Genomic DNA, 23235 nt, shown 5'->3' on the forward strand with positions numbered 1-23235 from the left:
ACTCGCTGATTTATAGGCATCGCTTTGTTGTGCATTCCTGCTGCCTGCAGGATCCTGCTGACTTTACACATGCTTAGCTCCCAGTAAGATCAGTGGCAACTTCGCCTTCATTGAGATCGTAATCCCGGAGCCTCCAAGAGGGAATATCGACAGACAGCGCCAAACCACTTGGTATTCTGTGTTTAGAAGGCTGTGGAGGCAGCAGCAGGGAGTAATTCAGGGTGTATTTGCTGCTGCAGTGCGGCGCTGGCAGGAGTGCCTAACCTCCCGGTGCATCAGCTTGCCCAGCTGGGAACGCAGGCTGCCATGGGTGTGAATTCCCATCTGGAAAGCGCGCTGAGATGCTTCAGAGAGGAGAACAATCGTTTCTACAGAGTCATTGTTCTCTGAAGAGAATTATTGCTTTTACAACAGAGAACAGTCTGCTTGAAACAGAGCTTTCTGTCTTAGCCTCTTTTTTTTGCCAGTGAAGTATTTTTATTTTATATTTTTATACTGAGGAAATACGCCTCAAAGGCATTATTAGTAACATGTTTTCTTTCCTCTTTCTGAAATCCCACATTTCAATGTTCTATCACTCTCCAGTCCCAGGTTAGTGAGTACTGACAAATACTATCAACACATCTCGACAAAGAATAAAGTTCTGTCTGGAGACATTTCGCTCCCTCAAAAATGTTGAGCTAAGAGAGCTAAAGAAGAAGCGGGGGTGGGGGAAGAAAGAGAGAAATGAGAAACATTTCCAAACATAACATAAAAGGTCTTGCCTTAAGACCATGGATTTCCTTTTTGGTACTTTCAAAGAATGCGTCTTTAGTTCTCTTTGGCTGTGTGACCAACAGTTGTGGGGTGTGTCTGTGGTTTTCTTCTCCTCACAGTAACGCTATTGTTCAGAAACTGCAGCCAATTTATGGAAAGAGGTGGAATGTTTATGTAACTTACTTTGCTTTAGACAAGAAATAAAAAAAAAAAAAGACTGGTGGAGGAAGGCCAGTCAAAACAGGATTTTTCTTCCTTTCTGGACACAGATGTTGGGGAAAAAAAGCCAGCTCTGTCTTCGCGTTAAGCGAAACAGCATTTCCATTTTTAGACACTTTTTTTAATTAAGTAGGTCAGAAAAACAAAACCAGCCATTAGATTAGTGCTATAATTTACTTGCTTCAAAATGTGCCATGTTTGAGAGCTGCTCTGTTGACATGCTTACAACACTATAAACTGAGAAATAGATATATTAGGGTCAGATGATAGCATTTTTGCCTAGACTGCTGTGTCCCAAACATATAGTTGGCAAGTACTGCTAGACTGCAGATGGTGAGTGTCTCTTTGTCACTAGAATGGTGTTCCCTGCCATTTCCAAATTAGCTGAGCTACAAATATGATATGCAATTGCGAACCGAAGCAAGGTAGCCAAAAGAACGAGTCTTCTTATTTATGTGTCCCCACTGTCCATATTGGAAAAAGAGAGAAATTAGGAGAAATTAGATTTCCACCTTGTCTTCTTAGTGCCCTAACACTTTGCTTGACCTCTTTTTTAACTAGAATACCGATTCAAAATCTTTAGGTCAAATTCAGCTTTCCTAATTGGAATAAAATCAATTTACTTCAAAGATTTTGATTCAGTAAGAATAGGGCATTAAATGAATAGACATTAAATCTTAGGGCATTCTCAGGTGGCTCCTCAGAGTTTACACCAGTGCAGGTTGGGCCCGATCTGAGCTAGGCAGGTGCAACTCACCTGAGGCCAGCAAGTTGCATCAAAAGTGTCTCAAAATGGGGTTTTGAATGTAAGAAACAATTTCCAGCCACCATTCAACACCATCACAAAACATATCCTGCTCATACTGCAATGCCACCAGCACGAAACCAAGTGGGCATCAATCCAGGCTGTACAGACACCAGCACTGGCAAGACTGAAATAGTGTCTAAATTCAAAATTTGCTCTTTGTCTGTCTCAGACTTACACACGGAAGTGTCATAAAAGCAACATGGAAAATATTATAAATAGAAAACAGAATAATGTTTGGTGGATCAAAACTCCAAATGAATGCAGTGTTCTCTTAAGCCACAAAAAATACAGAGCTCAAGAGAGACTGAGGAAACTGCCCCTGCCAAAATGTTTCAGCTTCGACAGGGAGAACAATTTCTGGAGGAAGATTCTGCTTCTATAATTATCTGATCCTTTGCCTCACTAAGACCACCAGTTTATTGCATTGGACCAATAAAGGCTTTTCAGGTGCCAATAATGTTCAAGAGCTTCCATCTTAGCCCAGCACTCAGGTGCCAGAGCACTCTCAACCTACTACCAAACCCGTAAGCTTTTCAAGTTCTCTGAAAGGCAGGGCTGCAGCAGTATCAGTGAGGAAACTGTTCCAGTGACATTATTCAGCTTGAAACCCCTACTGGAGTGTGCAGAGTTTATTTGACCCAATGGGCCAGACTGAGCTGTGATTGCCTTACCTCCTCGCCAACTGCAACAGAATTGCACAAGCGTGAGCAGAGTCTGGTCCAACAACAAGTAATCTGCCATATGGAAGCTACTGAGCAGACATCTGCAGGACATTGAAAGTGCTTTTCTATATACAGCACAGAGTGCTACAGTTGTGCATTCCACAGAGACCCAGTGTGCAAAGGGATAGAAATGAAACATTACTTAGGGTTTTGGTTTCTTGGCCATGAAAACTGAAATCTGAAAAGAATTATAGCCCAGTGCCATACCAAATCAGTTATGCAGTCATTCCTGGATTTTCCCATGGAATTTTTACATAAGAATTAGGCTGTATTTGATGCAAACTAACGCACACAAAGAATTGTGCTGGTCAGAGGCAAGCCAGCATATAGATGAATTTCAGAAGTTTTTGAAAATGCATGAAAAACACTGTGAAACAGTGTGAAACACACTGCTAAAGATTACTAGAAATTTGATGACAGCTGACTCATTAAAAGCCATCGTGCCTTACATCTTGTCCCTGAGAGAAGGTTTTCAGTATCCTCCCATTCAGACAGTGCTTACCTTCTCTAGCAGTGCAGATTTCGCTCCCCACCTTGTACACTCTGTCCCGCAAACCGGGGCACTGGAAATACCCTTTCTGTCTCCATTTGGACACCTTTGGCTTGAGGCATTGCTGGGGGATGGAGCAAGCTCTGTGCTTTCTCAAGAAATGGGCAACCTTTGATGGGAGGTTGGCTGCTGTCCAGGAACACACAACGAAGAGGCTCCCTGCAGCTTTCTCAGCTCTTTGTGTACCCATGCAGCAGCTGGGCACAATCTGGACTCACAATGGTGCGTCTGTAACAACACAACCAAATCCAGTCCTAGCATGGAAGAGAAGCACCATCCAACCGGAGGTCAAGTTTTGAATTATAATGCTGTCCCTCCAGATATCTGAATCAGCTGCTTCCCCCTCCACTCAGAGCACTGTAGCTAATGTTCCTTTATCCCACTAAGAGTCCAATTGCCTTGAAAGGAGGCAATTCTTTCAGAAAAGTGAAACTTTTGCCCATTAAAAAGAATGAAGAGGACAGCATATTAATCAGGAAGAAGAGTCAGGCAATCAAGCCTTGTTGGTTCGCCTTCTTTGCAGGGGACCTGGTGCAATCTTCTAGTGAGCACGATCGTGCAAGAGTAGCTCTCTAATTATTTTCTTGTACCCTGTTAGAGCATCTGATTCAGTTCTCTAGTCCAGTCACGAGTACCAAAACCACTGCGAGACACAGAGTTAGTGGTTAGTGTTACCACTGACCTGCAGAGGAATCCTGGAGGAAGCCTTATCCAGTTCTGAGATGTGGACACAAAGGCTCGCAGCACAGAACGACTGTGATGGCCTGGTTGAAAAAAGAAAGACACTTTCCGTGAGTTTGGACCCATTTTGAGCCTTTTATGGTTAACTCAAAGCTTTTCTTTCACTGAGCCTAATGTTGTCATAATTTTCACTGCATTAATCTCTAGAGTTCAAATCCCCCTTTTTAACATGACACTTTGGATGTGAGATGACAAGTGTTAATATTCATTATTCTACTGAGCTATAAATATCTGGAGGTATAGCAACTTACTGAAAAGGACACAACCAAAATTATTTCCTCCGCCCTGTGCTTACGTTCAGATCTTAATTACAGATAAGATCTTTCACATACTGAAATGTGTTTGTTGCACTTTTTTTGGCACTAGAGTTCACTTTTTATTTTAGTGAATACTTGTAAAGTTAAAATAGTCAGACTTTCCAGTTCACAGTAGACGACTTGCACATGCATATTTGCGTTCAGTCTACACACCATTCTCCTGTTGCAGTACATGAAGAAAAGCAATCATTTCAGACACTACTGGAGTTTCCCTACTGAATTTTTCTTACAGATTATTCTCCGAGCAAGATCTTACTTGCAATGTGTTTTCCCATCGGAGGTGTGCCAGATTTTTGGGGCAATGCTGAACAAAGGTCTCACCACCTTTGTAACACTAAACAGCATTTAGTCTCTTTCATAAACTTGATAGCCTGTAAATCTGAGATGTTCCACACCCTCTGCATTCCTATGTCGCATACTAACAGCCTCTTCTTTAATTACAAGGTGTGGTATATCTGGACAAGAGACAGCTAATCCTCCAGACGTGTGTGTGTGTGTGTGCGTGTGTGTGTGTGTGTGTGTTATTTACATTTATCCTAGAATTTCTCCTTTATGCAAAGCCTTGGCTCTAAGACTGCAAAGGTTAAACCTCACCAACAAAATCTCTAGCTCATGGACATATTTTGAACCACTTAATATTCTGGTTAACTAACAATTAAGTGGAAGTGTTCTAAGTACACCACATTGAAATCTAAAGGTTGGGAGGTATCTGGGTTTAGGAGATCTGTTTGTGCTGGTAACTGTTAACAAAACTTCAGCTGTCTACAAATCTAAAACTTCAAGAGGAGCCCAAGTTGCTTGGGCACCGCAGGACCAGCCCTGCACAGTGGCAGAGCTAAACATGACTGTGACTGTCACTGGTGGCTGAAGCACACCACGTCCATCACCGTCCAGTTCAGGGGAGGACGGACACTCCCCTGGACCCATGCCTGCCACACCATTTCCTCACCCTCGTCCAAGTCTGTCACCCTCCGTGCTTCCCACATCCCACAGCTTCAGGAAATCCAAAAAGCCTCAGCCCCACATGCCTTCTCCCCTCCTTTCCGTTGAAACATTCCTCTTGTCCAAGGACTTCACTCCTGAGAAACGCCCTTTCAGCACTACCCTTCTATGGGCCACCACCGTGTGGACAATGCTTGGCCTCAGGGACCATCGGGGGCTATGGGCGGTGGGCTGTGGCTTCTGAAGGAAGCCACTGTGGGACAGGCCCTCCACCACAGACCTGTCCTTACACAGAGGGCTTCCCTCTCTAACTGAGCAACTGTTCACCATCCAGCAAAGAAAATTTCCAGAGAAAGAAAATCCAGATAATTCTGGACACCACATAAAAAAGAAGGAGCGCCTCTGCCTGTTTTCGCGTATTGCCTTAGGCAGACAGCTAGGATCTACAACTCAGCGCTTCCTTCTGGCTCTGCCCCTCAGAAAGGGCCTTCTGGCTGGAAGTCATTGCACCGAGTGTCTGTGCTGAGGTGGCTGCAGCAGGGCTGGCTGCAATAACCTCTGAGGAGAGGCCAGAGCTGCTCCATGCCAGATATAGCCACCTCCAATGGCTCCACCACAGGGCACAGTGTCAAGATGGCAGCACCCTGGGGAAAGAGTATTCAATAAACGGCAATGCTCTGTACAGGCAGAGAAGAGTGTGAGCACCAGCCCTGAGGACCTCACGGTTAGGAAAGAGCAGTGGGAAGGGATGCTCCATGTACCAGAAGAGGGATTCCCCTGCATCCCATGGAGAGGACCATGCCCGAGCAGTCTGTGAAGGATTGTAGCCCACGTGAAGGACACACACAGGGAAACAGTAGGAGGGAGAAAGAGTGGCAGGGACAGTTTGCTATGGACTGACCACAATCCCCATTCCCACCATCCCCATTCCCACCCTCCTTGAGCTGCTTAGGGAGGGGGCAGACAGAGAGCTGGGAATGAATTTGAGCCTGAGAGCTGAGCTTAAGAGAAAGTAAGGAAACGCGTTGTTTCAATTCCTCTCTATTTTCACTATCCAGATATATTTTGATAGGCAATACATTCAACTAATTTTCCTCAAGTCAAGACAGCTTCGCCAGTGCCAGTAACTGGCAAGCAATCTCCCTCTCTTTATCTTGACCCACGAGCTTTTTTTCGTCTTGTGTTTCCCCCTGACTCTGGGTGGGCATCTGGCAGCCGGCTGGGGTCAGCTCACCACAGTCACATGCTGGAGCAGCCACAGAAAGAAGAGAGGACAAAAAGAGGAAAGAGTTATCCTGGCACTGCGGTCCAAGCCTGGAGCTCATGATGCTTCCTTATGAACTGAGCCATTATCTGAGGATTGCTCTGTACACAGAGCCCCATTTCAACACAAGCTCATCATGAGGTTGAATTTGTGGGCTGGGAAACTAGTTTTTTGCAAGGACAAGACCATCCCTGCCTACAGCCCAGAGATTGTGTTCTTAAGTAGGACAGAATCTTTCCTGAAGCAGTCCAGGGAAAGTTCACTGAAAGGAGGGATCCTGCATAAAAGAAATGAGAAAAGGCACAGATCAGAAATTAGCAGCTTAACTGGAAAGACTACGAAGAGCCCCTCTTCAGGGTTGCTAGGAACACTAGTGCAAAATGCTGGCATGGGTTTTAGCTCATATCCTTTGCTAACCAATGCACGTGGTGTTGGCAGATGCAGCACTACCACGCCGGTACACTGCTTTTTCTGCCTCAGCCTCCCTTATCCCGACTTCCCACTGCACTGCCCAAGAGTATCAGGCATGCATATAACCAGACCCTGCTTCCATGACTGAATACAGCAGAAAATTTATTAATGCAAAAAGAAGAAATGCAAAAAAGAGATCACCTCTGGACATAGCCCAGGCAAAATGTAACTTGCCATAACATAGCCCTGAAAGGCACTGCTAGCAAAACACCCTGGCATGTTACAGCATCCTCCCAACTTGCACAAAAGCTGCCTTATTGCTGATCTCAGTTTACTCTATTTCCAGGCATAACTGAAGTATGTTTTGTTTTTCTTTATGGGTCACCTGGCCTCCCAGTAGGTGTTCTGGGCCACCGTTAAGGCTGGGTAAGGCAAAGCTCTTAAACTGTTTTCTTTTTTTTGCAAAGCCTCTCTTTGCCTTTTATTAGCTGATCTGCAGAAGCTGCAGAAAGATGTACAGGTCCTCTCCTGAAGCAGTCCCTGAATAACCAACAGCTCCTTCTTCCTCCCAGAGCTACCCACAACAAGCCAGGGGCTGCAGAAGGTGGACAGTATCACCAGCACTGCCCCAGCTCCTCCAAGCCTCTCCTTGGCATCCCAAAAGCAACGCTGGGTGGGAAAATGAACTCGTATGCAAAATTCACTTGCAAAACTCAGATTGTGAAGTTCCTGGGCAGAAAAAAAAAATACAGACTCAGAATGACAGCCTTTGTAGACAAAACTGCTTCCTCCCAGTTTCTCCAGCTTCACCTGCTTCCCATGCTTGACGCAGCAAAAAATCCCATAAGAAGCTCATCTATTCATACTCAGGAACTGCTCATGTTACTAAATGTGCATAATCTGGATGAAAAAGTCATCAAAACCTTAGTGCATTCCTGAATCCATATCCTGTCATATTCATTGTAGAAAGCACAGGAAAAAAAAATCAACTTTTATGCAAAAACTTGACTTATTTAATCCATGCATGCAGGGAGTATGGAATAATAAGTCTGCAAGGGAAGTCAGTCACCCAATTCATCAAGACCATCTGGTTCATGAAGCAAGAAAAAGGGAACTGTTAATAAAGATGCTCAGAAAGATGTGCTTAAAGTAAGGACTCTGCTTCTGTGGAATAAGGACTTGTTCTTATGTATGGAAAAGCACCATCAGGGAAAAAGTTGGCTTAAAGAGAACCAAAGGAAACGTGATGTGAAATTGGAGGTGAAATGAAGGAAAGAAATGGAAAAATCTAATGAGAAGCTACTTGTCCATGGATGGAGTCAGAGCAGAGAGACAGCAAATTTCATGGAAACGTTAATTCGCGTCCCAGTTACAGCACATTTTTCTCCCCTCTGCCATCACCACATTCTGCAGCTTGCACACAACATCCAGCAATGAGCCCTTGATGAGGGAGAAAGCACCTGTGCTATTTGCTTGACTTTGCACCTGCTCCACAACTGAAGAAGAGCAACAGGCCACAGCTCTTGTGACAGCTCATCGCTTGGGAACCCATCAGCCCAGAAACTTGGTGTTATTTCACGACTATTCTTCAAGTTTACAACCAGCAGGATGATGTAGAAGTAACTGCAGAAGTAATTGCTGTGCAAGTCTACATAGTGCCAGAGGGCTGCTAACAGATCTGTAATCATCTTTTACAGTGTCAGAAGCAAATTTCTGGATCACAGCTGCCTGTGCCACCTCAATGCTTTGCAGCTGACAAACTGGAGGAAGCGCTTGTGTAGCTCCAGGAAGGCGGCTTTCTCACGCAGACGGTCTGGGCTCTCTTCTGGCCACCTCCATCCTCATCACACCCGAGTCCCTACCTTGGTGCTTGTACAGAAACCAGGGAGGACAGGGGTGGATGTATAGGGAAAAACAGCATAGGGAAAAAGAGCCTCCATTCACACTCTCCCATTCAAGAAATCCAATGCTATTTTTCATTGCTGATCACCGTCAATGCCCTGGAGAAAAAGCAAAACAAAAAAGCTCTTATGCACTACCTATATCGCTTGGCAGAAGCTTCTACAGCAGCACAAGTCAGAAACAAATGAGCTGTATTTCAGCCTGCCCACTGCAGAGATTCAAAAGTTGGACCTGGATTCAAATCTCTGCCTGCAAAATCACAGCTCCAAGCCTACTACTGGCTTAACTTTGGATTAAAACTCCGAGGCTTGTCCTTTTCTATATAAATAATAAAAAAATTCACGAGTTAGAGGCTTAACAAATGGTTTGAACCAGGATTTCACAATGAATACATGATGATTAACTGCAGGATCATAGAGATTAAAGGTGGGAAAGAGCTATGAGATCATTGCAGCCCTATGGCAGCTGCAGGATTGTTCTCTGCAGTGTCTCTCCCTGCACCTTGTCCAGGCTGGTTGAAAGCGGCTCAAGCAAAGGCTCTCCCAGCTTCTTTCTGGAGGCTGTTCCACACTCAAGCAGATCTTGCTGATATTTATTTGATATTTAATTTCACCTTGCTTCACTCCATAGCCAAGAGCCATCTTAAATAGTCCTTTTTCCCCCAGTGCTGCCTTCATGTTGCTCACATCTATTTTTCTGTTTGCTGTCATTTCCTGTGACCAAGATCAGCAGAGAATAAATTGCACACTTCCCATGTATGCCATACCCTTTCTGACCTCCACGAAACCAGCCAAGCCTTTCTCTGGACATATGACACTGACAGTCAGTGCTTTGACACACCATGTCATTTCCTGCTCCCCCTTTTGGCTCTTCATGAGGCGTCAGAGTGACAGAGAGCAGGACCCACCAATTAATGAGATGTAAAGATGCAAGAAAGGTTTGCTCGAGGTAATTGTCTGTGACAACTTAGCATGACGGGAGATAGATGCAGACTCGACATGAGGCCCCAGGATGGCTCCAGGTCAGCTCCTGCTCTGAGCTGGATCTGTAGGTCTTCCTCCTCTCAGCAGCACCGCAGTGTGGGTTTTGGCATCACGCGGTGCTGGTGAGAGGCAGCCTGACCTGGCCGTACCGCACAGAGCACCATGCTGCAACCAAATCCACAGGCTGAGGCCAGGAAAAATAAGTTCCTCTCTTCAAGTCACGTTAATGGAATATTTTATGCTGGACCAGGATCAGACATTGCAAGGTAGACATTGTCTAATACACAGAAGGATGTGGGATGAACACATGCCAGAGCGAGCAGCCCTAATGACCCTTGCTTTAGAGAGCCCAGAGACAAGACAGAACACAGCCAGGACTCCAGGAAGCGACCCAGCAAATGCATGCACATGTGCATGTCCTCCAGCAAGCTCACCCAGCCTCCCCCGGCACACCAGGCACAGCCTACACGCCCGCAGGCAGCTGCCTTCTGAGACAGTTCAGGTTCCTGTTCAGAGAAAACAGTGGCGTAGCAGCGATGTGGCTGCACGCACGGTTTTCACTACGAGAGCTATCACAAATGCAAGTGCCTGGCGTTGATCACAGCACTTCTGAATTTTCTAAATTCCCTGCTTACTGAAGAGTGAAATTAGACTCACGCTCACCACTCGCAGAGAGCAGTTCGGAACAGGTAGCAGAGGGGATGGTGCACAGAGGATGAAAAAAAAAGACAATTGTGGTTGCAGAAAAATGTATTCTGGCAACACACATTGCTTTAGCAAAGTTCAAACTGGGAATTTGCATATGGAAATTATTTTTGAAGGTATTTGTATTAACATGAATTGCACTCTTAAGAGATTACAGCAGTTAGGGAGAGGTAAATGAGCTCTGTGAAAACAGGAGCGGCTCTAAGTGATTCCCCAAAGCAGGATCAGGGCATGCACCATGGCAGACCTCCTCCATACTCTGGTATTGGCTAGGGAAATTATAGAAGAGTCTCTCTTCTGCTTCAAAGCAGAGGGTCTGGCAGCAGCTCTTGCCCACTGATGTGTAATTTGAAAGATTTGAGTCAAAGCAATGTTGATACAAAATTAAAAATACTAGCTGAAGCTGTAGCTCAGCCACTACTGTTCCACCCCTAGTTTCCCATTTTACAAGGCACTTCCTATGCAAGAGTGAAATGAGGATGATGGGGCGAGTCCAGAGGAGGGCTACAAAGATGCTCAGAGGGCTGCAACACCTCTCCTGTGAAGAAAAATTGAGAGAACTGGGCTTGTTTAGCTTGAAGAAGAGAAGGCTGCAGGGAGACCTTGTTGTGGCCTTCCAGTACTTGAGGGGAGCTTATAAGCAGGAGGGGGACCGACTTTTTGCATGATATGAGAGTGACAGGATAAGGGGGAATGGGTTTAAACTAAAAGAAGAGGATATTTGGGCTAGATGTTAGGAGGAAATTCTTTACTCAGAGGGCAGTGAGGCCCTGGCACAGCTGCCCAGAGAAGCTGTGGTGCCCCATCCCTGCAGGCGCTCAAGGCCAGGTTGGATGGGGCCCTGGGCACCTGAGCTGGGGGGGGCAGCCCTGCCCACAGCTGAGGTTGGGGCTGCATGGGCTTTACGGTCCCTTCCAACCCAACCATTCTGCGATTCTATGAAGAGGCAGAGCCTGTTTGGCCGTACTAGTAGTGCAATCTGCAGAAAATGGACACTGGCTGTTGTATGTGGCCAATTCAGTTATACAGTACATACAGAGAGGGGCAAACCATCTTCTGAAGCCACGGCTGAAACGGGCTCTGACAACAGACCTGATGGTGCCTCCACAAAGCCCAGAGTAAGCACCACTACAGATGCTAGGAAACATTTTTCACATGTAGGGTGAACTGCACTTGCTACGGCCAGAGGAGACTGCCTCAAAGACCCCGTGCTGTGCACTGTGAGGACAGGGTTGAAATGCTGGGGGCTGGCACAGCCCAACACTCCCAAACCTGCGGGGAGCTCACCTGAGAGTCTTGCTTTTACAGCTCTTGCTTTTTAAATTTTCATCAGTGCCCTTGTGTGGTGTTTTACATTTTCAGACCACAAAGAGGCATTTTCTGCTGCTAGGAAGAAACAATCTCTTTAAATCAGGTTTTTTTTTTGTTTTTTTGTTTTATGAAATGAATGAATGTAAAGCATCACCTCCACAACACGCCCTGCTACAGAATCCATCAGCACCCTTTGTGCTTCCACGGCCGTATTCTCCTTACGAAAACAGTTCCACCTTCTCTGCTGCTATGCGAAAGGCTCAAACAAATGTCAGAAAGTGACTGGCAGACGGCACAGGCAGCGCGCAGAACCCGGCTGTTAGGGGCTGTCAGGCACACGAAGTAAACAAAAGAACAGACCTATGCCATTTTTCCTCGCAAACCTCTTTCAATAGCAACTCTTATTTTAGACACTACTTATAAAGGGGGGCGTAACACAATGCCAATGGGCTTTAAATGTAAAGAGTCTCATTAGTTTTGATAAATATGTTTTTCTGACAACATTATTACTATCAAAGGCATAAAACCTAAACAACGTAATGGTGCGAGTTATCGCTCTGTAAAACTACCACAGCCATTTCAGAAGCATAGGATGTTACTGCAGTGATGTTTCTGCCCATTCCCTCTCCCTGTTCCCTCTAGCAGAGGCCCTGCAGCCTTTCTACCCATGCACAACCAGGACCAAGCAGCAGGATCTTCTGTGCTCTTTGCTCATCTTCCTACACCTCTCTCCTTGCCAAAGCCGTGCAGAATACAAACATCTGGGAGAAGCATATCCAGGTTTTGCAGAAGTAAACAGCACGGTGTATGAGAGCATACACGGCTCCCTGCCACAGTGCAGAGTGCCTGCAGGGCTGGCAGAGCTGGGATTTGCTCTCCCATCCTGCCAGGGACTCTCAATCTGAGGGAGGCAGGAGAGCTGCATTTGCAGGTTATGTTTTAAATCCCTCTTTCTGACAGCGAGATGCTGCAAGCGCATCTGACAGACATCTGACCCAGGGGAGGATCTGCTTTGAAAAACCTTCCCCAGGATATTTTCGCTTCCTTTTTTTCTCTGCATTTCTCCAGCTCCTGGGGAGGGTAATTTTCATGAGCCAAAAACCAGGCAGAAGGGGGAAGGAGGAGGGAGAGGTGCGTGGGCAGCCGGGCCGCAGGTGGGCACGGCGCAGGCAGGCAGCACAGAGCAGCTCATGAACCCACAGGTTTTGCAAATGCCGCAGGCAGAGCAGGCAAGCAAGGAGGGAGAGCAGGGCTGCACGCCCAGGAGCACCCAGGCAGGGCTTGTAACAACACCTCACACCATAAAAGTGGTACAAGTCACCAATTTGCCCATGAGCACATCAGGAAGACTTGACCCTGCATTCCCTGGGCCATCCCATCAGCTGGGGAGAGCCGCACACCCTGCCACCATGCAGTAACTCAATCCAGAAGAACGCACCTGCAGCATGGCTGTACCCGAACACTGACACATTTGGGATTATTCATATTCTTTGCACTTTAAAGCTGTGGAGGGTCTATTTTTTTTTCATTTAGTGCTTGGTTCTACCTGGAAATCAGATGTATGCAACACGCAACTGAATGTGTCAAGGTATCTGAAGGCTGGAAATGCACAATGCAATACTATAATATAGCTCTTTGTTATGCTAATTATTCCTTCCCAGCTGCTCCTGCAGTGAGTGCCAGGGCGACCTATCAAACGGGAACAAAACCTCCAGGCGAGCTGGCTGCTGCGAGGTCCCTTACCTCTGAGGCAGAGGGGCTGCGGCTGCCGCTCCTCCAGCACCTGCAAACAAAGCGGAGGTAGAACAAAACAATTCCATATCTCAGCTTCACTGCCACTGGGAGCGCAAACCAGGAATTAAAAACTGATACCCTCCTGACAGTCAGTCAGGTTGCCAGGATTTATGCTTTCCCTCAGTTCCCTTTCCCCTCCATTTATGTCTTGTCGGCACTTGAGTAAAGGGGAAGGAGGAGGCAGAGTGGGAAAGCATCCAGGAAAACCTTGGGGGCTTGGTCAAGATTCTTATTTTGGTACCCACCAGGATTTTCTGTGTGTGGGTGTCATACTGATGACAGCCTAGAAATGCCATAGTTGCATTATCCAAATTAAGTTTACAAACGATACTAGAAAAGCAAGGTTGCATATATCTAAATTCAAAAGAACAATCCAATTGCCTATTTGATTGGCTATTATTTATGCTGATATTCAGTTAAAAGAGATTTGCTTTGTCCTTGTGTTGCTAGAGCCTCAGAAGATATTTTACTGGTAGCACACAGAAATACTCAGAGGAAAGGAGCTTTGGCAGCCAGAAGGGGACTGCCGGCAGCTCCAAAGACCACTGGGAACACAGGGCAAGCTCATTAGCTGGATGCCTTATTTGTGACGGTCACTAGTGAAGTACCTCAAAAGCTGACATTACACCATCATCCTTAAGTCTCAGAATTAGCAAAAGGGGCGCTTTCAAGGAGTGGGTAAATTCATATGATAAAAATCCTCACCCCAGCCTTCACACGGAATGAGGAAAATGATCTGACGGGAGCTTATGCCCTACCCGCAGTCGAAGATTTTCCTCGTGACTGATGACTATATGGGCTATTTTGAGGTTTCTCTACTGGAGCAATTCTACAATGAAGGTACACTTCACAATTGCATTGACATTGCACATCTTACTTCTCACAGCAAACACAAAATGAAATTTGCCACCATTACACTAATTACTCTGCTGGTAAACCAGAATCCAAGCTGTCAAGCAGAGGAAGGGGTCAAAGAAGGAACAAAGCACATTCAGCCTCCGAAGACTGAAAAATTATTCAAAACATGTTTTCAGGATAATTATAATAGAAATTCAGAAATGTAGGTCATCTTGGTCATACTTGTTGAGACGCACAGAAGATAGATTTAGGGAAAACACAGTATTGAAAGTACATCACACTTAAATGGTAGCAACATAACACAAGCACACCATCTGATGATTTGTAACAGAAAGGCCAATTGTGTTTTGAGCCAAAACCACGCAACCTCAGTCAGGAATAAACGGCCCCACAACAGCCATACAGCTGAGAGTATGTGGCTGGTGTATCAGGCCCGGTCACATTAGTGAGTATAGGAGATTTTGTCCCTAAAGAGCAATGGATGGAGGCAGAGAAATTTACTAGGATTTTCAGGGCTGCCAGAAGAGTGAAAACACTGCATTAGGAACATGAGGGGATGAGCAGAGGGTGGAAATGCCATTGGGAAGTGCCGTTGTGCTTGCTGGATAAGTGCAGCCCTGGTGGCTACAGGCCAGGCTCTCAGGGAGCCCTGCTATCCTGTCACCTCCTCCACAACTGCCAGAGCCTTCAGTTCTTTCAGAAGGCAGACAGCCCACAGTATGGAGCGATGAGCCTGGCAGACCGTGCCAGAGGGAAAACACCACTGCAAGAGGTAGGAGTGAGCGGAGCGACCTTGATGAGACAGGCCATTTATCTTGCTTCTGCAGTGCTGGCATGACAGATTGGATGCTCCCTGCAGTAAATTGGACAATGATGCTGTACTAATTGAGAGGAATTGCTAGCCTTAAAAAATAAGATGTTTTTCAAATTCAGCATCTTGCTGCTTTGTGGTTTAGTTGGGGTTTTCTTTTTTGATTCTGTTAAATATGCGTGCTTCCGAGCACACACAGACCACGTCTGTGACTTCTCCTTGTGCTCCCTGTGTTCCTCAGAAGGGTAACTCGAGCGTGGACATTAAAAGAAGTACTTGCTTACCTGCCTTTTCAGCTGTATTTGGTGAGAAAGCTTCACGTACTTTGCAGCCTACACCACTCTTGCAAAGCAGAGGAGCTGAAACTCCACCTTGCCCAGGGCTAGGCCTGCTTCCTTGACCTGACTTAAAGACTAGGGAGGGCAGCCATAGGCCAGCTGCAGCCCCAGGTGCAGCCATTTTTGCATGATTACAGCCCTGGTGTTTAACCCAACCTTCCACAGCTGACCACAATCTGATGCAAAGCACAGTGGGGGGTTCAATCTGGTCTTACAGTTAGAGCTGCTCTGTGTTATCTGTGGAGAAGGAGTGAAGGCCTCGTGCTAAGGCCCTCAGCCCCAGGGCTGACTGGTGTTGGGTTCACCGTGCAGACCCGGCCTGCTGCTTTACCTCACGTGGTCGGCCCTCAGCTGAGCAGGATTAGCTGCTGCGAAGGCACCAGGCACCCTGCCACAGTCGTGTTTACACTACAGCAAATGGACCTCACAGAGACAGTTTGCAAACACCACAAGACGAACTTTTGTAAACTCCCTTGGTTTAGTCATCTTTCCCCATCTGTTAGAGAAGTTAAAGTGAGATTGAAAAAACACAGGAAATTACTGTGTATTCCAGGCGGCTGCGGCAGAGCGGCTTGGCTGTGACATGGGATGCCTCGCGGAGGGCTCCCATCTCCACTGGGATCCTCTCTGGCATCTCCTTGGCCGAGCTCTCCAGCCAGGACGAGCCCCAGGGGTGCCTCATGCAGCTGGGAAAAGCTGGAGCCATTGCTGAGAGCCCTGAGCATCAACTTGAGGTGGGGGCAGCCCCTGCCTTCCAAGCTGCAAGCAAGAGATAGGCAGGGACAAAGGCCAGGTGTCTCTGAGTCACATTCGCTGAATAAAACCCCACGTGAAATCCTTTTCCCTGGCAATATGGTGCAATCCTTGCACATTTTTTTTTTTTTATTTTCCATATATTACGGAAGTACCGATAGAAACAGGTATTAGCCTGCTGAACGGCAGTCCATTATAGTACTATGCTACAGGAGCAAAGTGTCTTAGGCAGGGAGTGAAATGATCGCCTGGCAGGTAAGTTCTTGTCAAGGAGCTCTTCAGGCAGATAGACCAGTACCAAGCTCAGGATGATTCATTTACAGTAGTTATGCACAGAATATATGGATGAAAGGCATTCATGTCATCCTAGAAAAGAAGAATTTCTTGTAAATATGTGACAGTAACTGTTCCCAGTATTGGAGCACGCAGTGGGAAAAAGGCCTACCCATCTGGTTTACACCCTCCCTGTGCCATAAATCAAAACAAAACTGAACTACAAAACCCCTGGTAGCCCAAGTCAGAAGGCCTGTCAAGAGCTATTGCTGGCACTCAAACAAGGGTGTTTCCAACTCCCTTAACTAACACAGGATACCTCTGACTCTTCTGAAGCAAACAGGGTAACTTAACGTGCTGAATGCAATGCAGCACATTCAGTATTTTTGCGAGGCAGGGGGAAAAGGCGGTAAGATCACCTAACCTTAGGCCAACATCCTGAAATATTTCATCCCTTACAGAGCTTGATGACACTCAGTAAGACTGCCCAGCGATATGATGGATTAATCTCTAGGTGAGCCTGAAGCTGAAGGAGCTATTACAGAGGCCAGTTCACGTGATCTGTCACTTCAGCCGGTGCAAATTCAACCCAGAAAACTGCCACACCTTGTATGTGCAGGCTTGCTTTTGAAGACCAAGCTGCTCTTGGGGTCAAAAATCTTTTAGCCTTCCGCAAACTGTTAGCCAATTTTTGCCTTGGGCAGCGTTTGGCTGAACACAGAGAAGCCTAGTACTTTCTGGTGCGCCTTCAGCATGTCTTAAAGATCTCTGAGACTTGGTGAGGATGAACTCCATCTGGGCCTCCACTGGAGGAGCGGGTGTCAACCACAGTGTAACCTCTTCAACACTGGAACAGCGCTCCAGTTGGATTAAATGGGATTTGCTTGGTTGAAGGAGGGGAGCATGGGGAAAGGATCCAGTAGCCATTGGAGATGTAAAATTAAAATGAATTTTGGTCATTTTAATAAATATATATCAAGGAAATCTCACTTTACTACAACAACACATTAGTATACAAGCATCTAATATTTAAGCTTAAAACATCAAGTGTTTATCAAATATTGGAAAAGAGCAGACGTTACTGGACTATCTGGGTATAACACAAGAAAAATCAGTTTTTTAAAAAATTGGTCCGTGTGGACAATGTCTAAATGATGATCCTACTCATACACTGTATGAATGAGATCTATATTTAATATTATTATTATTATTAATAAAAAAGCTTTTGTCTTGGAGAAATCAGGTGAGATTTAGACTTTCATTCTTCACAGCGATGACCCTTACAAACTTGTCAGTTCCCACTCATGCAGCCAACACAAAGGTGGTAACAGTGGTAACACAAAGGTTAGCACTGAGCTATGTCTTGGATGTTCCCCTGTGGTCACGGGGGTCGGGAGCACGGACCTTTTTCCTGTCACTTCTGCACTCACTCATGAAAGCTGCCCAGACTGCAAACGTGACAGCGGGGTGTGCACGCTGCCCTAAAAAATCATGGCTCAGAGGTCCCTGCATCGAGGTGAGTCTTGCCCTCTGGACATGAACCAAGGAGGGAAGACGCCACTTGGACACACGATGCTGTGGGAACAGGTAGCTATTATGAGCCTGCCGTGGCTTGGATGTGGCTGTTTTGCTGAGCACATCCTGCCAGTTGTTATGGGGACTGTGGGAACTAATTAATTTGGTGGATCTAGGACTCACAATGCTCTCAGTCCAATCCCGGTAACTTCTTCTGGGCATTTTCAACAGCACGCTTCTGCAAACAATCTACCTAGGGATGACTAAACGTCCTTAGCCACTGAAATCTCAGCTCATTTCTCCAAAATGTTCTTTTTTTAAAATTAAAAGCCTTACATTCATTCAGATAAAATCATGTTTATCGCCACATTACTGATTAATTAACATTGTGCTTTCTGTTTTCTTTTGTTGACTTTTTTCAAATCAACAGCAAAAGTAATATAAAACTCCCGCATGCTTTTGCAATCTAAAAGAGAGAAATTATGCGAAACAGAATAAAGTATAAAACATGCCACTGGTTCATGAACTTCATTATACGAAGAGGGAAAAAAAAGAGCCCCAGCAACAGACAGTTGCCATAGAAACACTCAAGCATCGAATGCTTGTTTACAAGAGACATCTCTCTATTGTTTCTTAAATCCCTTCCTAAGGATGGCAAATCAAAAAGCAATTGAGCATCAAAAAGGAAGAACAGAGATGTTTGAATAGGAAGTTGAACTCAGTACTTCAAAGGTTAAAGGTTTCTAATAATGTCGATCCACCCTGTGCTTTTTTCTTCTGCTGCTTAGGTTAAATCCCTGCTGTATCACTGATTTATACTTAATTTTCACGCTGGCAAAAATTAAGACAAAAAGTAAGGCACCAAAAAAAAACCTGCCCTGGAGAACAAGAAGCCCCATTAGTTATTACAGCCAAGGTGACAACACGCAAGTGCTTGAGTTGCATGTTGTGTTTCTGATTAAGATCCCACAAACAGGTTATTTCCTCATGCTATGTCCCATTTTGTCAGTTGAACAAGACGCTGAATCCAGGAGTTCAGAAGTATCAGTACAACGCCAGAGGACGGTTTATTCCCAGTCCCCGCAGCCAGTCCTTTGTCAGAGCAAACACTGAGTCGAAGGGAGCACATCGCCCTTGCTGGTAGCATCAATTTGTTTACCAGACTTCTAATTCCTTCGTAAACATAATGGAGGTTCTTCTTAATTAATGGCAGACTTCTTGGGGGCACCGATGTATACGACGATACGTTTTCCCCATCTGGCTGATTGGTATTCTCAGCAACAAAAGCTACACCATAGCTGCGCAGACTACAGTGCTAAGTGGCAACGCAACTGTGTTCTTTATGAAGTCTCCACACTTATAAATAGCCCGCTGATGCAGATCGGAGCGCCGCGCTACGCAATCTGCTCCCCAGTCATTTAAAACTACACATAATGTTTGTGGCGTGATTGTATCGTTTGTAGAAAACTATAAAAAATCCATTCAAAATAAAAATTTGATAGACAAGCGCGCATGCTTCGATGGAGCAAGAAAGATGCCTCATATTTTACTTCCTTTGCTGCAGCACATTTTATTACTTGGTAAAGATTCCTTTTTCCTTAAGGATTTTTTCCAAGATTCGCTTACGTCATTCTTGTCATTACATCCAGTCTCAAAATAGTCATAAAATTTGCCTTTACATTCAAAAGCCTGAGCCCCTCTTACAGGTTCACAGTTTAGGGGCTCGTTGTCTCGCTCAGGTTCGTCACCGCCTTTCTCGTCAGTGAATTTGGCCTTTTCCTGATTAGCATGAGGCCTGGCGTTAGTGACAAATATTTCGCTTGCGGGGATCTGCTCGTCACTCCTGTAAGAAGGGGCACTGCCAATGTCATAATCCACCTGCTGGGAACAGCTCGGCAATGAAGTGGGGGACGTGGAGGAGGAGGAAGAGGAGGAAGAAGTATTTTCTGTGCTGGCATTGACCGAGTAGGGTAGGTTCAAGTAGTGACTGCCACACTCTTGATAGAAGCAGCACGTGTGGAGCTTCTCATACTCCTCCTTGGCCATCCGAAGACGCTTTCGGTAGGGGCAGTCCTGGGGCACGAACCACTCCTGCGGCGAGGCAGCCCCGAAGGAGCAGGCGGAGAAGCACCAGTTGTTCTGCATGATGATTTCTCCATGGATTCGCTTCATTAAATTGTTGATGAGGACGGATCTCCGCAGGTAGACTTCAGGATCATCAATGAACTTCAGCTTTTCCAAAGACATGTAAAGAATATGGGCCCGTTCCTCAAACACTGAGATTGTCTGGAAATACAAAGGACAGAAGATACAGAACTGAACTCAACCGGCTTTGCGCCAGGCAAGAGAAAGAAAACGAAGCAGGGTATTCACTCTGCGCCACTGCTTTTCTCCTTCTCTTCCTCAGGCACCTAAAAACAGCTTCCCATGCTGCACACCCATGTGCAGCGTGCTTTTTCTCAGCATCTGGGGTTAAAACAAAACTGTACTGTTTTGCTCTGGTGACGGGGGCTCTTTGATGCGAATGGACCCAGTCCCATCCCCTGTCGGGCTCCCCCTGAGCACTGAAGCCAGGTGCAAGTCCTTCCCGCAGCCTCTTTGCAGCAAGCAGAGGCAAAGCTTTGCAGGATGCGGCCATCAGTGAGTACCAGAGCTTTTCACCCACTGCTGGTGAAGGGGCCCTCAGCGAGGAGGTCTCCATTTGCCAAGCGCTCGCTCACCGCTCTCGCGTACAGGAACACACACAGGGAGGGAGGCAGGGAGAAACCAGCTCAAAGCATCGCAGCATCTGGAGAGCAGCTGTTGGCCCGCGCACGACACCACGCACTCCATGGGACCGGTGGGAATGCAGGGAGGCAGGGACAAGGTCAGGAAACAAAGAGAGGACGGGGATTTGCACGGATCCTGGCCAGGAGCCCACAGATCGGTTCCCCCGCCGTGGTCCCTCCAGGGCTCGCTCTCTGAGCGCTGGCAGCAGGAGCAGGTTACTGCCCCGGGGGGCCCCGAGCCATGCTGCAATCACTGCCCCGGGAATCAAAACAGAGAGGGGGTAACACACGCTACTGTACACAGCATTAACTGATTTTCATTTTTAGTAATAATTTGTTTTGTGTAGGAGGAGAGAAGCACAGCACAAAGAGAGGCTGCTCGAAATCCCCCCCATCTGTGGCTTGCCCATTCTTCCCTTTCCCACATGGTTACAGCATTTTTGCAGAGTGGAAGTCGTAGCTATGAGGACTGAAAGCGCACAGAGCACAGCTGCTTTTCACATCCATTCAGCTCTCCCAGCCCTGCAGCTCTTTCCACAGCCTGGTCCTGTCTGCAGGGCTCAGAAGCAGCACAGTACCTCGTAAAAGCAAAAATTGGCCCTGCTTCCAAGCAAGTTCGCAGCTGAAGCTCTTCTTTGTTAGAAAGTAATTTTCTAAATATTAAGCCTAGAGGTTAACATGCTGTAGTAGAATCACAGAATGACAGAATCACTGAAGTTGGAAGGGACCCTTAAAGGCCATCCAGGCCAACTCCCCTGCACTGAACAGGGACACCTACAGCTCGATGAGATACTCAGAGCCCCCCCAGCCTGACCTTGAGCATCTCCAGGGATGGAGCATCCATCACCTCTCTGGGCAACCAGTGCCTCATCACCCTGATTGTAAAAAAATTCTTCCCTATTTCCAGTCTAAATCTCCCCTCTTTTAGTTTGAAACCATTTCCCCTTGTCCTATCACCATAAACCCTGCTAAAGAGTCTGTCCCCATCTTTCTCACAGCCCCCCTTTAGATACTGAAATGCCGCCCTCATATCTCCCCAGAGCCTTCCCTTCTCCAGGCTGATCAGCCACAGCTCTCTCAGCCTGTCCTCGCAGGGCTGGTGTTCCATCCCTTGGATCATTTTTGTGGCTCTCCTCCAGACGTGCTCCAACAGATCCATGTCCAAGTACTACTTCTTTATGCTACCAGAAGGGGACAGGTAACCAACCATTCCTCCTCTCTGCTGTCATACAGAACCCAACGACCGACCCAAGAACAACGCTGGTAGAACACAGAGATCGGTGCGACACGTGGGAGAGGGCATCTTTCGACACCCTCCATGCCAGGTGCTCATCGCCCTGGAAGCAGACCGAGTGCTCCGCTCCACCTCCCGACCGAAGGCTCATTCCCAGCCAGTGCTGTTTGTAACTGGAAATTCCTTCGGCTGCCCTGAAAGGGAAGCACCACCCGTACCTCCCCAGCATGGGGCCCAAGCAGGCCCCGCGTGCTGCCCTAGCAAGGATGGGGCACTGTGGGCCCGGCACCGCTCAGGTTGCCTCTGGGATGCAGCAGAGGTGCTGGAAAAGCTTCTGGTGCGTGCCTGCGCTGAGATACCCTGGGAACAGGGCCTTGGGGCGCCTGCACTGTCCCCGAGCACCCCACCCCTGTGCTCGGCTTCTCACCAACACCAGCACAAAACCTCCCACCTGAAAGTCTGATTTCAGTTTAGGTACTCACTGGCCTGGGAAGTGTTTGCTATAATCCCTCCCTTGATGGCTTTTGTTTAAAAAAAAAAAAAAAAAGTAACTCTTTTCCTTACTAATCTGTTCTTTCGGAGTTACTGGCTTTTTAATAAACAGGATTAACCGCGGAAGGAGTGCTGCTGCCTGCAGAGCCCCTCTGCTCTTCTGCAGCCCACAGGGAACCCGCTACATGTCCTCCCCAGGGGAAGGTGTGGGATGCGCAGGGAAGCGAGGCCCTATTTGCTCCGTTCCTCACGTCTGGCGTTCCAGCCCCTACTTCAGCACGCGTGGGTTGAACTACCCAGGAACAAAAGAATCTGGGGAAAAAAGTTACCCGGGCGTTTACGCTCACACAGATGCCTTTGCTCCCCGGGCAGCGCGATGCCCACGGCACGGGGCATGCAGCGAGCCACGGCCACCCGCCTGGGGGCAGGCTGCGGGAGCGTCCCAGCCCGGTGCGCGGGGTAAAAATAGCGGCTCTTGGGAAACGTACTTTGTGCGCGCAGCTGCTGAGCGGCGGGTGAAAATCCTCTTCTTCCACATATTTCCTTTTAAAGTATGCGATCTTGGATGCCGCTGCAGGATTTGAAATTCCCCTGTAATGCGATCCTGCGGGCAATAAATCAGACACGACAAATGACATGCGGTTTGCCGGAGGTTCTCCAAACAAAACACTTTCCGTTTCCCCTCTCGCCGCGGCCCCGCCACGTCTCCCCGCAGCAGCGCCCACCGGACGCGGCGCTCCGCCCGCCCCGCGCACCCCGCGCAGCCCG

The 23235-nt window shown here is 47.0% G+C and overlaps 1 protein-coding gene and 1 long non-coding RNA gene across 3 annotated transcripts in view; both read right to left on the reverse strand.

The window, feature by feature from the left end:
- On the reverse strand, nt 514-15971 carry LOC110396692. Its single transcript, XR_002437174.1, has 4 exons — nt 15379-15971; nt 3738-3819; nt 3008-3283; nt 514-689 (listed from the first exon to the last, which is right to left on the reverse strand). It is a non-coding gene; the product is annotated as an uncharacterized LOC110396692 (long non-coding RNA).
- Nucleotides 17394-23235, reverse strand: part of SERTAD4 (SERTA domain containing 4) — a 7021-nt gene continuing 1179 nt past the window's right edge. Inside the window, exons 2-3 of one of the 2 annotated variants that reach the window (XM_021392575.1) lie at nt 22956-23071; nt 17394-20259 (exon numbers count right to left, since the gene is read on the reverse strand). In XM_021392575.1, coding sequence (XP_021248250.1) covers nt 19513-20259; nt 22956-23071 — 863 coding nt within the window. In that variant the 3' untranslated portion in view covers nt 17394-19512. Of the gene's footprint in view, nt 20260-22955; nt 23188-23235 lie in introns of both variants that reach the window. The other variant, XM_021392576.1, reaches the window with a different exon arrangement.

This window comes from Numida meleagris, chromosome 3 (genome assembly GCF_002078875.1).
Source record: "Numida meleagris isolate 19003 breed g44 Domestic line chromosome 3, NumMel1.0, whole genome shotgun sequence".
In the NCBI taxonomy this organism is placed as follows: domain Eukaryota; kingdom Metazoa; phylum Chordata; class Aves; order Galliformes; family Numididae; genus Numida; species Numida meleagris.